Raw genomic sequence first — 17,591 nt, 5'->3', positions numbered from 1 at the left:
GCATTCCATAAAGATGGAGCAGCTATGGAAAAGGCCCTGTCACCCCAGGTCCGGTGCTTGGTCCTAGAGGGTATGGACAGTAGGTTAGCCTCAGAAGAGCGAAGGCTACGGGAGGGAATGTGCTGATGGAGCAGGTCGGTGAGGTAGGATGGGGCCTGATTATGGAGAGCTTTGTGAGTGAATAGAAGAATTTTGAATTGAATTGAGTTGATGTTTTAGAAGAAGCAAAGATGGACAAGTGTAAGGATTTGAGTTAGTTTAACGAGGGCCAAATTGTGATGGCTAGACGACTGGGTCAGAGTATCTCCAAAACTGCAGCTCTTGTGGGGTGTTCTCGGTCTGCAGTGGTCAGTATCTATTAAAAGTGGTCCAAGGAAGAAACAGTGGTAAACCGGCGACAGGATAATGGGCGGCCAAGGCTCATTGATGCACGTGGGAAGCGAAGGCTGACCCGTTTGGTCCGATCCAACAGACGAGCTACTGTAGCTCAAATAGCAAAAGAAGTTAATGCTGGTTCTGATGTGTCAGAATACACATCAGATACAGACTGTAGTCCATCTGTTTCTCTACATACCATTTTAGCCTGCTTTCACCCTGTTCTTCAATGGTCAGGACCCCCACAGGACCACCACAGAGTAGGTATTATTTGGGTGGTGGATCATTCTCAGCACTGCAGTGACACTGACATGGTGGTGGTGTGTTTGTGTGTTGTGCTGGTATGAGTAGATCAGACACAGCAGCACTGCTGGAGTTTTTAAATACCGTGTCCACTCACTGTCCACTCTATTAGACACTCCTACCTAGTTGGTTCACCTTGTAGATGTAAAGTCAGACACGATCGCTCATCTATTGCTGCTGTTTGAGTTGGTTATCTTCTAGACCTTCATCAGTGGTGTCCAGCAGTGACAGTGAGGTGTTTAAAAACTCCAACAGCATTGTCAGAATATATAGTGCATCACAGTTGCAGGGCTGTTTTGGCAGCAAAACGGGGACCAACACAATATTAGGAAGGTGGTCATAATGTTATGCCTAATCGGTGTATATTATATATTATAAAACAATTATTAAAAGAAAATATATCTTTTATTTTCTATTTTGAAAACTACAGCACTGTGATACCACCAGTCAATTTGAACACAGAGATGGCTACTAAGTGACTACAGTATGTGCTGCTTTTAGAATGTACAGCATAGACATGCTGGAGAAAGAAACGATTCACGTCCTGAGCAGGATGGCACGAGATGGTTTTATCAGGCTGCTTAAAACAGTGCATAAGTTAAAACTTGTGACTTGTCTATTTTGGGACTAGACAACCACTGTTTCAGTTACACACTGTTACCCATGACTTGAAAATAAAATAAATAAATAAAACTAATTGTTTTCACGCATTATTGCTTGATTCAGGACTTCAGCTGCTTAACAGCCTGTGTTAGTCGCTGTCTGATTCTCCTCTTCATGATGCACCATGCATTTTCAATAGAGGACAGATCTAGACATCAGTCAGACCAGTCGAGCCCATGCAAAATGTCTTTACAAAGCCACAACATTGTAGAGTGTGCAGAAAGAGTCCTGGCATTGTCTAACTAACATCAACATGGACCTCTCAGGCCATACCTTAATGGCAGTATATGTCTCTCTAAAGTCACAATACAGGCCTTTCTATCAATAGTCCCTTCACATATAAGCAATTCACCCATGCCATGGGCACTTCTTCTAGTCCCTGACAGATGTTGACAGGTGTTGCACCCTTTGCTGATGTATGGGTGGTCCTTTCTGTTGATGGCTACATTCAGGACATTCGTTTTTCTCCAAAACAACCTGAAAAATAGATTCATTTGCCCACAGCACACTTTTTGAGCATGGGCCCACCAAACCTAGCAGCATAACATCTGCTTTCTCTTTGTGCAACAGAGCTTAAGGTTCGTGTGAGTTGACAATGGTTTTCTGAAGTTCTCCTGAGACCATGTAGCTACATTGATCACAGCGGCATGACTGTGTCAAATACTGATAAACAATTCTCTAACAATTCATCTAAGTGGCGAGCCATATAGCATCTTTGCTTGTAAAGACTGAGCTTTTGGTGAATCCTTTTTAAATTTTTTTGCTATTTAATTTATACATTTTCTCGTTTTTTTCTCCCAATTTAACTGCGACTGGAGACTCCGGTTGTGTCCGAGGAGGGTATATTTGTCTGCCTTATGCTCCGTGACACGTGCGCAGTGCACCGACCCCTTCTTATTCGCCCATACGTACAGTGAATTCGCCTCGAGCTACTAAACAAGGCTCTTGCACAGCATCGAAGACCCCACCGTCTTTCAGTCCGGTCTTTTCCACCCAGCAGACTTTAATGGCCAATGCTGTCTGCTGCAGCCGACTGGTAGCCCAGCCGACTGGTAGCAGAGCTGAGGTTCGAACTCGGCTGATGCGCCTGGGTGCCTTAACTTTCACTCTTATTTTGCCCTGTCCCAACTTTTTTGAGTGTGTTACAAACAAGTATCAAAGTCAAAATGTGTTTATATTTACAAAATTCAATCACTTTGGTGTGCTTTTGTCAGTTCCTTATACTTTTGACATGTAAGTAAACTGTAAGGGTGCATTCACATGAGAAGCGTTTTGCACTTTGCTCACCGAGAGCCTTGGCGCATATCACCACTTAGCTCAGAGCTTGGGTTGAGCAGTGCGGTAAAACGGCATCAAAGTGCACCACGACATGAATATCCATTAGTGTAAAATAACCGTCAAATCCACTCTGAAAGCATGCACATACATTTACACCGATCAGGCATAACGTTATGACCGCCTCCTTGTTTCTACACTTACTGTCCATTTTATCAGCTCCACTTACAATATAGGAGCACTTCGTAGTTCCACAATTACTGACTGTAGTCCATCTGTTTCTCTACATACTGTTTTAGCCTGTTTTCACCCTGTTCTTCAATGGCCAGGACCCCCACAGGACCACCACAGAGTAGGTATTATTTGAGTGGTGGTGTGTTAGTGTGTGTTGTGCTGGTATGAGTGATTTAGACACAGCAGCGCTGCTGGAGTTTTTAAATACAGTGTCCACTCGCTGTCCACTCTATTAGACACTCCTACCTAGTTGGTCCACCTTGTAGATGTAAAGTCAGAGACGATCGCTCATCTATTGCTGCTGTTTGAGTTGGTCATCTTCTAGACCTTCATCAGTGGTCACAGGAAGCTGCCCACAGGGCGCTGTTGGTTGGATATTTTTGGTTGGAGTCCAGCAGTGAATGTGAGGTGTTTAAAAACTCCAGCAGCATTGCTGTGTCTGATCCACTCATCCACTCACACAACACACACTAACACACCACCACCATGTCAGTGTCACTGCAGTGCTGAGAATGATCCACCACCCAAATAATACCTGCTCTGTAGTGGTCCTGACCATTAAAGAACAGGATGAAAGGGGGCTAACAAAGCATGCAGAGAAACAGATGGACTACAGTCAGTAATTGTAGAACAATAAAGTGCTTCTATATGGTAAGTGGAGCTGATAAAATGGACAGTGAGTGTAGAAACAAGGAGGTGGTCATAATGTTATGCCTCATTGGTGTATGTTTAGCTGTATTTTCCTCACTGTTTCACTTTTAAACTTGTTGTTTAGCTTGGTATGCTGAGAAATTGTAAGAATCAGCTTTTAAAAAAGCTCAATGAGGTTTAATGTATTAAAAGAACAAAATAGAAAGACTAAACCTCTCTTAATTATTACTGGTCATATGTTCTCTCCACTACTGAAATTTCTCGGTCTTTGTTTTAATACAATAAGTCATGCTAAGCTTTGTTCACATTAATCGATGTTTGTATGGCCTGAGTCGCTTTTACCACATCGTATCAAACAGTTTGTGTCATTGGAGGCGCTTTGAAAATGTGAGCATCAAACTGGGTCAAAGTTTAAGCAGGTGAACTTTGAGCGTCACAGAAAGCGCAAAAATCGTGAGCCAAACGCGGCAAAAGTCCATAGGAAACAACGGCACAGCCAGCACAAAGCAGTTTTGCTGCTTCTCATGTGAATGTGCCCTAAGGCATAAAAACCGGATTGCAGTGCTGCGAGCCCTGATGTCAGTGTCTGTATTGAAAGTCTGTCTGCCACGTCAACTTAACTGAGCTCAGGAGAATGCTTTTCAGATGAAGCACACACACGTACCATCATAAAAGCAGTGAGTTTATTTAGAATCAGGGCAGGGTTCTTATACAGTGGAACAGTTTTTATGTTGTACACACTTTGGTCACATTCATGACAGAAATAGTAGTTGCTCATTACACAGAATTTATCAGTTCACAAGTTTACTGTCAAACACAGTCATGGACAATTTTGTATCTCCAATTAACCTCACTTGTATGTCTTTGGACTGTGGGAGGAAACCAGAGCTCCTGGAGAAAACCCACACAGACACAGGGAGAAAACTCCACACAGAAAGGACCTGAACCGCCCCATCTGGGATGAAACACAGGACCTTCTTGCTGTCAGGCGACAGTGCTACCCAGTGAGCCACCGTGTCGCCCAGAAAATGTTCTAGTTAAAACTGGTTAATACAAAAACATCCAAGCTGATGTGCTTGAGTAAGCATAACATCTGCTTATCTAAGGTCGTGTGTGTGTGTGTGTGGTGTTTGTGTGCACTAAGAAGTAGACGCAAGGTAGAGCACAAGGTCACAAGATACGGCGCAAAGAACAATTCAGCGCTTACATAAACACATCACAGATTCTTGTTTTCATTGCATTTTATAAAATCTCCCAAATTCCTGAAATTCCAGTTATAGTGTTTTTCATTCCATTAAATTCCAGAAAAGCTTAAAGGTTTTTGATGTATGTAAATAATTTCACAAGCAGAGATGATGTATGCACTAGTGGTGGGCGGATCGATCCAAATATCGATATTATCGATACCAAAGTTGGTATTGGTATCGGATAGATACTAGTGTTATGGGATCGATACTTAAGTTTTACTTTTTCTCCGCTACATTCAGTACGTTTCATCAGAAAGTAAAGACCATGTGTACAGACTCGCTCCTCTCACATTATACATGATCACCTTGCTCCTCCCCTCCTGCTCTGCTGCTGCTGGACAACGACACATTTGGGCACAATTTGGACATGTTCACTGTGGGGTGTACTGTATGTATCAAAATCGATACCAAATTTTGCAGTATCGCACACCACTAGTATGCACTTGAAAACAAAGTGTATGTTTGATTTATAAAGAACTGAAGTAGTTTGGAAATTTTTTCTAGCTTGAAAATTAATTTTACTAATTACAGTGGTACCTTAACTCAACGTCAATTGGTTCTGGGATTGGCGTTGAGTTTCAAAACATTTTTTCCCATAAGGATGTATGGGAAACCTGTTAATGCGTTCCATGGTCCAGTGGAACTGCATATATTTTAGGCTAATGTAAAATAAAGCGTTTGTTTTTTTTTGTGTGTTTTTTTTTAAAATAAATTTTCTCCCCTTTTTCCTCCCTTTTAGCACGCCCAATTGCCCGCTTGCATCATGCTTCCTCTCCACCAATGCTGATCCACGCTCTGATTGAGGAGAACGAAGCTAACCCAAGCCCCCTCCGACACGTGGGCAGCATGCCGTATGCATCTTATCACCTACACTTTTGACGAGTGCAGTGCAGCTCAGCGTTGTGTATAGAGAGACACACCCTGACAGCACTCTTTTCTCATCTCTGTGCAGGCGTCATCAATCAGCCAGCAGAGGTCGTAATCAGTCATGAAAGAGAGAGAGATCCCCATCCGGCTTAGTGGCGCACATATCTGAACAACCGGCCAATCGCTGTTATTGTGGCCGCTCGGCCTTAGCCGGCAGGCAGAGCTGAGATCGATACGTTATATTTGAGATCCCAGCTATGGTTCCAGCGTGTGTTTTTACCGCTGCGACACCTGAGCGGCCCGTTCAATACTACTTTAATAAGAAAACATGGCGAACACAAGTCTTTGCAGTTTGAGCCGGTAAGACGTACGTTACCTCATAGGGAGACAGCAGGGGCTTCGAGAACGCCGTGCCCCAATCAATCGACAGACGAGGACATGCAATCTGGACCCATCTGTAGAGAAAGTGAGGAAAAAAAAATTAAACACAGATTGCAAAACTCTGCAGACTGGTCCAAAAGTAATGCATTGGTGTGCAGCTCAGATTCCTCTACTATGAATATGAGAGTACATTTGCGTAGCCCTCGGGAGGGAAGCTGTTTGCTCTGAGCTACAGCGTCTTTATTAGGGAGTGCTGGAGGAGTACCAGAGAGAAGAAGGAAAAACAAGACAGAAAAAGGCTGAGTCTGAACAAAAATGCTATAATTGCTTTATAAACATAACACAAAAAATCTGAAAGAAAAAGAGAGAATGAAAAGATTACCGGTTAAAAAAAAAAACATAAAAATAAATAAATAAAAGAGGTTATAGACTTTTGTTACTACAGCAAAAGTTATATAAAAATACAATAATAGCAGAACCAACAGCTACACTGCTAATACAGGAAAAAACGCATTAAAATGGCATAAACAACTACAGAAGTGCACAGAAAAAAAAGGATGTTATAGCAACTGATTTTATAGGACTTTGTTTCCTTATAAAGCAATAATGAGGTCCAGTAGTTATATCACTGCAATAAACGAACACTAGCAACACCCTGATGTCTAACAACAGCAATATTACAACAACCACCTAGCAACACTTAAAGCACCCCAAAGGCCCACCTGGTACCTGGTTATAAAATAGCAACCAGATGAGATAAAATAGCAAACAAACTTGGCAACACCTTAGTAACCACCTGAAACACCCTAGCAACCACCACCAATCAACACATTATAAACTAGCTAGCAACCACCAAGATTCACCACACAGGATACCACTGAAATCTCCTAGCAACAACCTAGAAAACACCTAAACTATACCATGGTAACCATATAATGCGGGCTTAGGAATGCCTGAAAATTGCTTAAGCCACCATTTTGCATTTTCTAGTCTTCTTAGACCATGTTAAATGATTGACTGATTTATTTATTAGGACTTTAACGTCATGTTTTACACACTTTGGGTACGTTCAGGACAGGACAGGTAGTTACTGGTTACACAAGATTCATCAGTTCACAAGTTTAATGTCAAACACAAGTCATGGACAATTTTGTATCTCCAATTCACCTCACTTGCATGTCTTTGGACTGTGGGAGGAAACCGGAGCTTCCGGAGGAAACCCACGCAAACACAGGAAAGGACCTGGACCGCCTCACCTAGGGATCGAACCCAGGACCTTCTTGCTGTGAGTGCTACCCACTGAGCAACCTGTTAAATGTTTTATATGAGCAAACTCCTAAGCGTCTTAGTGCATGTGGGACAACAGTCTTTTTTAACATTTTTTTTTAAACATTAAATAAATAAAAAAAACATAACCACACAAACCATTAAATAAAAAACAGCAGAGCTTACATTACCTTTAGTTAAATAAATAGTACTGTGCAGTCTTGTACTACTCCTAGAGATAATATACAGTATATACTGTATATATACAGTATACACCGATCAGCCATAATATAAAAAACAGCTCCTTGTTTCTACACTCATTGTCCATTTTATTAGCTCTACTTACCATATAAAAGCACTTTGTAGTTCTACAATTACTGACTGTAGATGGTTTCTCTACATGCTTTGTTAGCCCCATCTCATGCTGTTCTTCAATGGTCAGGACTCTCCCAGGACCACCACAGAGCAGGTATTATTTGGGTGGTGGATCATTCTCAGCACTGCATGACAATGACATGGTGGTGATGTGTTAGTGTGTGTTGTGCTGGTATGAGTGGATAAGACACAGCAGCGCTGCTGGAGTCTTTAAACATCTCACTGTCACACAATGTGCGGCCTCATGTGCGAACCCACTGACGTACGGGCAAATAAGAAAGGGTCGAGAGACTGCGTACGTGTCAAAGGGGCCGTGGGGCAGGCGAATATACCCTCATTGGACGCAGTTGGGATCCCCAGAAGCGGAAGACGCTTAATCGAGAGAAAAAGGGAGAAAACGCTTAATTAAAAATATATATATATTTGATATATTTGTATGTTATTGTTTAAATGGCTTTAATTAAGCGCTTGCAGTAAGATCATAAATAAGGGCTCTGAAAAGAAATATTACATCAACATTACATAAAGTCATTTGTGGGCGTTTAAAGGTTCAAGTTGTGCAATGTAGGCAAGTTGACATCTTGACATCATGCCTTCCTTTCTCCCACTCACTCGCTTTCTTTTAGTCTGATACAGTTGTGACTTGAAATACAGAATTGATTGGGGCTTCACCTAAAACACTCCCTAGCCTTGTTTTCTCCTTTCATTTCAACCAAGCAGCTCACTACCGAGACATACCAAAATCCACCTTTAATGTAGTCTATCCCTCCCTCCAGCACTTCATCCTCTTTCTCCATCATTAGAACTGAAGTGCAGAGCTGACCCTCTTCGAACCTGCATCATTATTTATGTGTAAAATGAGCAGATTCTGAAACTGGGCTTTAAGCTGCCCAGGTTTTTTTTTCTACTGTGAGGCCAGTCAAAGCTGGAAGGGAGGATTTGAAAGCAAAGGTGTGTAGGTGTGTACAGCTCAGAATCCCAGAAGCCTGCCGGGCTGAGAGTGCATGGAAGAGATTTAGAGGGGGTGAGGGTGGAGGGCTTCCTCCAGAGAGCCATGAGGATAAAACAGGCCATTTGGAAAAAGGAAAGTGTGAGCGATGTTAAGTGCTGATATTAACTCTGTACAGTAGCCAGGACTTGTAAACTGAGACAAAATATCAAATGCCTGATGATTTAATTTGCAGGGCTTTCCTAAGCATGCTTCACATTAAAAATCTGGTCGGTAAATTACCACCTCAACCCAGTATGCGTGGTGGATTTGATAGAATTTACATTTAAATGAGTTTGTTTATCAGCCGTACCTTGTTATTTTTATTCTACGCCACATTCTTGATTCAAGCGATGTGCTCATAAATTATTATTCATCTAGGACTGTACCATTGATTCATATAACAATGTATTGAACAACAGCTCATGTATTTCTGATTTACTACAATTTGAAGTTGGGTTTCTCTACAGGAATAATTTTACTCTGGAAATGTGAGCTGGAAAAAAAGGTAGTTGGAACAGTAAGAATTAGCCATGACAGGTGGGGGAGCTTTGGTGGCACAGAGGTCTAATGCTTTAGCCCACCACCGCTGAGATTTAGAGCTCAAATTTTAGCTATGCTTTCATACAACTGGCTGTAAAAACATCCATAAGTGGCAGTGCTATCTAGTTTGAGCTAAAACACACCTGGGCATTGTGCCACATCCGGATCTTTTGGCTGTCCCTAACAGCCCCAGTAAGTATTTATTTACTGAAGATTAAATCGCCATTAAGGTACTAAACACAGATACAAGAAGAAAGCAAGAACAAGAGCATCACATCTGAAGATTTGCTAGCTAAACAAAAGCAATAAGAACTTTTTATTAACACATCCATGAAAGGAGCAGTCAAGATCAGTTTTGTGATTTCCAAAAAGAATATCCAACTACAACCCCAAATCAGAAAAAGTTGGGACAGCATGGAAAATGCAAATAATTAAAAAAAAAAAAAAAAAAAAAAAAGATTTTCTTACATTTACTTTTATTTGATTGCAGACAGGATGAACCTGAGATATTTCATGTTTTGTCTGCTCAACTTCATTTCATTTATCAAAGTTGGGACAGTAAAGCATTTACCACTTTCTAATGCTGCCATTCCTTTTCACCACACTTAAAAGACGTTTTGGCACCGAGGATACCAAGTGATTTAGTGTTTCAGCTTTTATTTTGTCCCATTCTTCCTGCAAACACGTCTTAAGATGTGCAACAGTACGGGGATGTCGTCACATTTTCCTTTCAAAATTCTCCACACATTCTCTATTGGGGATAGGTCAGGACTGCAGGCAGGCCAGTCCAGTACCCGTACCCTCTTCTTCTGCAGCCATGCCTTTGTAATGTGTGCAGCATGTGGTTTTGCATTGTCTTGTTGAAAAATGCATGAACGTCCCTGGAAAAGATGACGTCTTGAAGGCAGCACATGTTGCTCTAAGATCTCAATGTACTTTTCTGCATTAATGCTGCCATCACAGAAGTGTAAATTACTTTTGCCAAGGGCACTGACACAGCCCCATACCATGACAGACCCTGGCTTTTGGACATTTTGTTTACACCTGTTTTCGAGAAAGTTGATTAAATAGTGATATAATGTTGGTGTTTTTATTCTGCCTGCTTCTCATTTTCATTGCCTGATCGTAACATCTACTCTTAACAGTTACAGCTTATCAGTACTGTACAATTTACTGCTTTTTATAAAAAGATACAACTAATATTGAGCAGATTTAGGTTACCCTATTGGTCCGGCCCTCAACAACAGCCCCAGTTTCTTATGTGGCCCCTTGGGAAATGTAATTGCCCAACTCTAAGCTAACAGAAAGGCAACAGCAAGTAGGATTCTGTACATCTCAGAATACACTATACATCAAGCTCTGTCAGACAAGAACAAAAGCTGAGATTGCAGTGGACACAGGATTACATAAACACAGTTGGTAGGGTCAGAATTTGGTGCCAACAGCCTGAGTCCATTAATATAAGTGGTGTAATGATGTGAGGAATGTTTTCTTGGGGCCTGTTAATTCCAATCAGCAATTAAATTCCACAATTTATTTTAGTATCGTTAATAACCATCTGCATCCCTTCATGGCCACTATTTACTTATCTTCTAATGGCTACTTCCAGTATGATAATGCACCATGTCATAGAGCAAAAGTAATCCCAAACTAGGTTCAACAATGAGTTCAACGTTCTACAGTGACTCTGAATCTACAGAACAATTTTGGAATGAGGTGAAATGGAATATTCACAGCAATAAAGTACACCTGAAAAATCTGCAGGAATGAAGTATTCATGGCGAACAGGGGGTGGTTCACACCTAGCCACCGAGGTGCCAGGTGTAGACCCACATCTGCAAGAATTGAAAATTAAACCAATATACAGGATGCTTAAACAAGGTAGAACAAATACCTGAGGTGGCCAAAATAACAAAAACAAACAAAGTAATACATTAATAACAGAAAACATCTGCTGCCTGCAACAGAGAAAGGGGACAGAAAGGAAAGCTGGTTGGGACAATATGGAAAGCTATTCCAAACATCTGCGCCAACCAGGTTCTCCGAAAAAAAAGTACAGAAAATCACAACAATAGTAGCCACAACAATAGGGGCTAGGGATGTCCCGATCCGATCTCAAAGATCGGGATCGGGGCCGATCAAGGCATTTTTTAATTGATCGGAATCGGCTTTACTAAACCCGATCTTAATCCCGATCTTTTGTGTTACGTCAGCATGTCCGCTGTGTGGAAATACTTTAAATTGAAAAGTAAAACAAGTCCAACAGTGAAGTGTAACGTCTGCAGTGTGAGCGTTTCACGAGGCGGTGGGAGCAGAGCTGCGTTCATGTGTGAGAGTGTGTGTGAGTTAAGGATAACACCGGTTTACAAAACAACGTAGTGATGCACTCGTTTAATAAAGAAATAAATGCACAGTATATTCACATATTGTCGGGAGCAGAACACTTTATTAACTTCTGTTACGGTACCGAATAGCCGACAGTTGAGTCAAGCACGCTATTTCATGTTCTATGGAAGGCCTAAAGGGTCAAAACACACTCACTTCGTGTACAAACGTCCATCAAACCATTGTCACAATACAAGCACTTTAAGAACTGGCTTTCCTTCATAACAAAAGAGCCTTTCCATTTTATTTTGGTATTCAGGTTTTACCGTAATGCTTTTAAATAACTTTTTTTCTTATATTCAAGTTAAGCTGCTACACAGATTTCTGTTCATTTTTAGTGTATCACTGCATTAAACAGATTTTTTTTCTTTGAATGTAAAGTTTAAAGTAAAACTAATTATCTCACTCATTTTGATTGATTTTGTAAAAATACAAAAACATTAAGCAGTAGCTTGGATGCAGCATTTTTCCCTTCAGCACTGCAGAGCTATTCAGTTGTTAAACATGTACATTGTATTAATTTGAATAACTGTAATGTACTTGAAGTGTGCACTGTGTGAACAGTATTATCCAGTTCTTATCTAGACAATATCTAGAAAATACAAGTATCGGTTTGAGAATCGGTATCGGATCGGGATCAAAATTAATAATCGGGATCGGAAACAAAAAAACGTGATCGGGACATCCCTAATAGGGACAGTGGTAGCCTAGTGGGTAGAGCTTTGGACTATCAACTGAAAGGTTGGGAGTTCGAATCCCAGCTCTGCCATGCAGCCATTGTTGGGCCCTTGAGCAAGGCCCTTAACCCTCTCTGCTCCAAGGGTGCTGTACAATGGCTGACCCTGCGCTCTGACCCCAGCTTCCAAACAAGAAGAAAGAATTTCGTTGTACTGTATATGTATATATGACAAATAAGTGCATTCTATTCAATTCTATTCTATTCTAACAAGCTAGGGACAGAAACCTAACCCCACCAACTAGCACCGTTTGCTCCCAGAGTGAATCCATAAGTAGGAAAAACCGGACCGCATGGAGTCTGGCATCACAATTTCAAAAGAAAAATATTTGCTCACCAAGGAGCTGGCAACTCTTTGAGGAAGAGACTGTAATAAACGTATACACTTCCACCTGGAACAAATTAACATTCAGTGAGGCACAGGTGACTGTCAGTTAAGAGGAACTGATGTGTCAATCATCCATACACACACACCAAACAGTATCCAAATGATGTTAATAGAGGTAGCATTAGCATTTACAATTAGCATTTACACTGTCCTATGCCAAGTTCACACTACATGACTTTCAAGTTGTTCAGATCGATGTACAGTTCACTCTACACAACTGGATCTCTTGTAAATGTTTTAAGTCCTTGTGGTTTTCGCACTACACAATAGATCGGTGATAGGGGGTCACACATTACACGATCTATCACAAGGCGGAATCTCAGACGAGTCTCCCAAACTACGTTTTGTCACGAAAAAACACACAAGAAGTGACGAGAGGTTTAGTGATACCATGTCCAAAAATGCATGCCAGCAAGAAGTGAGCGATCAAAGTTGTTCGAGCGCTGATGTGCAGCGTAAAAGCAAGTAGGAAAAATAAATGAATCTGGGTGAAGGAGTGGGTTTGGCTACATGGCCAGCAGGGATTGTCTGTTCTGTAGACAGTTGGTATTTTGGTTTGGCGTGGACGATAAGGTCACAAATACTGTAAAGCTTGTGTGTGTGCTGATGTATTTTGATAGAAACTATATTATGCCCCTGTTACATATTTACAGCTCCTCCCACAAGGTTTCCCTTCTGTATTTTGTGTTCATAACAATTACAACCTGCTCGCAACACATTTCACACTAAATGACTAAGTCGCCGAGAGGTCCAGATATTTAACATGCTAGATATTTTTCTTGAGTCTGCAAGCGATTGGCGAGCGCTCGGCGAGCCACTTGGATCGATCGAGATCCTATTTTTTGAGCCCCGAGTAAATGCCTGGTTGCTTCGGAGCTGCCATATCTAGTGGCAACCTGTCGGCGAACAAAAATCAGGGCAAAAATCGTGTAGTGTGAACTAGACATTACTTATTTACAGTTGTAAGGCCCAGAGACTTGTGACACTGCCCTTGTGTACCTAAGGGAGAGACGTGTAGGACAGCACAGACCTATCTAGACTGCAGGGGGCATGTTGGAACACTCAGACAACCGTTCAAACACCAACTGCTGAGCTAACAACAGGTCAAGGCAGTGCAATGACGCCTTAGTTCGGCTTCTACTTCTCAGGCTCATAGATTGTGTGAATACCGCCATGATGAGAGACCTCTTCAGCTCATCCTCACATCCACCACAGTGAGAGGTGAGCTCTCTGGTGAAAGAGTCTAATAGCGGCAGTGAGGGTGTTGAGAGGGATGAAGATACATGATTATTACAGAAGAGGAGAGGGCTTTCCTGAATCAGCATAGCAGCCCTGCCTAGGTAGCTCTGTTCTTTCATAAGTAAAAATACATCTTAATTAGCCACTCCATCCGCTATTCACAAAAGTGCAATTTCACTTTCAGATCCACAGGAACTGGTCCCACATCAAACATTAAAGTGAGATTTGTATGGGGAAGATGGGACGCATTATAGAAGCGTAAGGGCGTCATGTTTTTTTTTTTTTTTTCTGTTCTTTTTTTGGCTGAATTATTTTTCTATGCAAATTAAAAGGAAGTGGAAGTGCAGGAAGTTTTTAAGTATTCAAAATCTGAAGATTTAATTGCTATTATTCTCTTGCTGTAGTACTTCAATGAGTGAACATTTCAGTAATATAATAAAAAAAGAGACAGATTGTACAGCACAATTACGTACTCTACGAACAGCATGAACTCAGAGTGATCCAGTATTGTTAAATACACCCATCAGCCATAACATTAAAACCACCTCCTTGTTTCTACACTCACTGTCCATTTTATCAGCTCCACTTACCACATAGAAGCACTTTGTAGTTCTACAATTACTGACTGTAGTCCATCTGTTTCCCTACATACTTTTTTAGCCTGCTTTCACCCTGTTCTTCAATGTTCAGAACCACCACAGGACCACTGTCACTGCTGGACTGAGAATAGTCCACCAACCAAAAATATCCAGCCAGCAGCGCCCCATGGGCAGCGCTCTGTGACCACTGATGAAGGTCTAGAAGATGACCAACTCATACAGCAGCAATAGATGAGTGATTGTCTCTGATTTTACATCTACAAGGTGAACCAATTAGCTAAAGTGTCTAATAGAGTGGACAGTGAGTGGACACGGTATTTAAAAACTCCAACAGCGCTGCTGTGTCTGATCCACTCATACCAGCACATCACACACCACCACCATGTCAGTGTCACTGCAGTGCTGAGAATCATCCACCACCTAAATAATACCTGCTCTGTGGTGGTCCTGACCATTGAAGAACATGGTGAAAGCAGGTTAAAACAGTATGTTACAATTACAGTCAGTAATTGTAGAACTACAAAGTGCTTCTATATGGTAAGTGGAGCTGATAAAATGGACAGTGAGTGTAAAAACCAGGAGGTGGTTTTAATGTTATGGTTGATCGGTGTATGTGCTAATGTTAGATTTGTGTCTGTTTCTATGGCTGTCAACCCTTTTGCACCCTAAAGACCCACAAAGGACCTGGTTTTTAGAAAGAGGCAAGTCTATAAGGACATGCCAATAATTGGAGAATAATCTGACAGTCAAAACACAGGTTCCTTTAAAATATCCCACTATGTGAAGAAAATAGATAAAAACGACTAGTGAATAGCTATGACTTTTAATTCTTCAGAACAGGGGTGTCAAACTCATTTTCACCAAGAGCCACATATGCATTATGGTGGCCCTCAAAGGGCCTATTGTAACGTATGCTGCTGTGATTGCAGCGTGCCTTTTAATTCTTGGACAATTTGTTGTTTTTCTTGGAGGCAAAATTCTGTGTTTGGTGTCAAAATGCCAAATTTATACTGAATATTTATAATGTATATTTACCATTATATTGTACTCCTTTACCACAGACACGGCCTCATAACACAAGAGACGTACCGGTTTCTCTTCTTGAAGCACAAACTTGTATTCACTTTCCCATCTTTCATTAAATTTCCTTCCTTTTGCTTCAATTTGCTCTTCTTGTACATTTTGGGATTATCTGTAAATATTTCTCAACATCACTTGTTGGAAAACCACCTCAGGTAAACGTTGATGTGGAAACACTGCCATCTAGTGGTGGGATGCAGTCACTTTGCAGGTCACAAAATCGGCATGCATTGTGAGAGATGTAGTTCCTGTACGATTTTACAGTGTATTTTAAGATAATCATAAGTCTTTAAAGCTCTCGCGGGCCACATAAAATGACGTGGCGGGCCGGATTCGGCCTGCGGGTCTTGAGTTTGTGTTTAGAAGGTACTACATTAAAAACATAATGCTTTTGTGATGGAAATCACAATATGGGCTGCTCAAGAATAGTTTGACAACATGTTAAATAGCATTCATCGCTTCATCGTTGGGTGTCCAGTGAAAGCCGTGTCAACAGAGTGTGTTTGCTAGATTGACCTGTCTGTAGTCCAGATCTGTATCCCATTAAACAAAACACAATGTGGTAGTGGCAGTGGTTGCTCAGTGGTTAAGGTACTGGACTAGTAATCAAAATGTTGCTGGTTGAAGCCTCACAAGCCCCTGAGCAAGGCCTGGTACGGTAGTTAGTATTTTTGTTAACAAACAAAAATGTTGCTCTAATGGGTCCAGTTGGACCTGGTTGCAGAATGTTGCTTTCATCTGCCATGCCAGATTTAGCCAATGGGGGAAACAAGGAGGCACAGATGATTAATGTGTCAATTTCTCCTAATTGACAACTCACATATGCCTTGTGAGCATGAATTCGCTTCAGGTGGGATTGCTTCTATATATCACGGTTCCTCTCTCACAAATATACCAGCTTCCCTTCAACCATGATGAGTGTTTGGGTTTTCTGCTGGCATATAAGCCCATTCGGGAAAGTCACATGAGGTCATAGCATTGTTTGGTGTCACGGTGGGAGAGTGAATTGCCCCAGAGGTGGAGGGACATGCCTTTTCCTGAGTGAACGCCATCTACAGATCCACACAGCTTGGTGGGGTCGAGGTGCAGCTCGTTTATTCCTGTCACAGGCTTGTTTTTAGAGTTCTCTATCTATCTTCTCTTTTCTGCAGACGACTGAAGCAGCCTGTCATATTGCAACAACCAGTTCTTGTGGGCTGCCAATGTTGTTGTATATTTTTGTCATTTGTTACTTTGTTTCTGTTATTTTGGCCACCTTATTTCTTTGCATTTTATCCCAATTTTGTTTATGGCTTTCTAGCCACAGTGTTGTTCTACCTTAGACAAGGATCTTGCTCTTGGGTTCTTTTTCATTTCTTGCACTCCATAGCAGTTATCAGTTTTAATCACTGCTATATATACATACAAAGCAGGGTCTCCTTGGTGTTGGGCAAGTGTATTATACCTGGGGTTTTTTAACTTTTTGCACGTGCTCCCCTTTCCATGTGCCTGTCTGACTTGGCTGTCGCTCTGTGGTAATACTCAATTTAATTAAGCCTCTGACCTGTAAGGAAAGCGAGTCACACATGTTCCAGTAGCTGGTGTTAATTTGAGACTGCAGCATTCATTAATAACAGTAAAAAGGAGAGATGACTGAGGAGAGAAACTTAGAACATACACGCGCTTTGCTTCAAACGAATCGACTCCTGACTCACTTATAGCGATATTGTGAACAGAGCATCTCCCACCAGTGTTAATTTTGACAGCAAATTTTGATTTAGTTTTAGTCATAGTCTTTTGACTAAAATGTAATTCAGTTTTAGTCATAATTTAGTCATCTGAATTGTTTTAGTTTTAGTCTAGTTTTAGTCGACTAATTATCATAAGAATATAGTCGACTAAATCTACAGTCGATTCAGTCGACTAAAATACATATTTGTTTGTTTATTAGGATTTTAACGTCATGTTTTTACACATTGGTTACATTCATGACAGGAACGGTAGTTACTCATTACAC

The 17,591-nt window shown here is 41.2% G+C and overlaps 1 protein-coding gene across 1 annotated transcript in view; it reads right to left on the bottom strand.

Annotated features, from left to right (window-relative positions):
• dph1 (diphthamide biosynthesis 1) overlaps positions 1 to 17,591 on the bottom strand; it is a 252,126-nt gene that overhangs the window by 13,790 nt on the left and 220,745 nt on the right. Inside the window, exon 10 of the mRNA XM_063016706.1 lies at positions 5,992 to 6,070. Coding sequence (XP_062872776.1) covers positions 5,992 to 6,070 — 79 coding nt within the window. The remainder of the gene's footprint in view (positions 1 to 5,991; positions 6,071 to 17,591) is intronic.

Source organism: Trichomycterus rosablanca, chromosome 20, assembly GCF_030014385.1.
Source record: "Trichomycterus rosablanca isolate fTriRos1 chromosome 20, fTriRos1.hap1, whole genome shotgun sequence".
Taxonomy (NCBI): Eukaryota; Metazoa; Chordata; class Actinopteri; order Siluriformes; family Trichomycteridae; genus Trichomycterus; species Trichomycterus rosablanca.
This window is presented reverse-complemented; position numbering and strand designations above follow the sequence as displayed.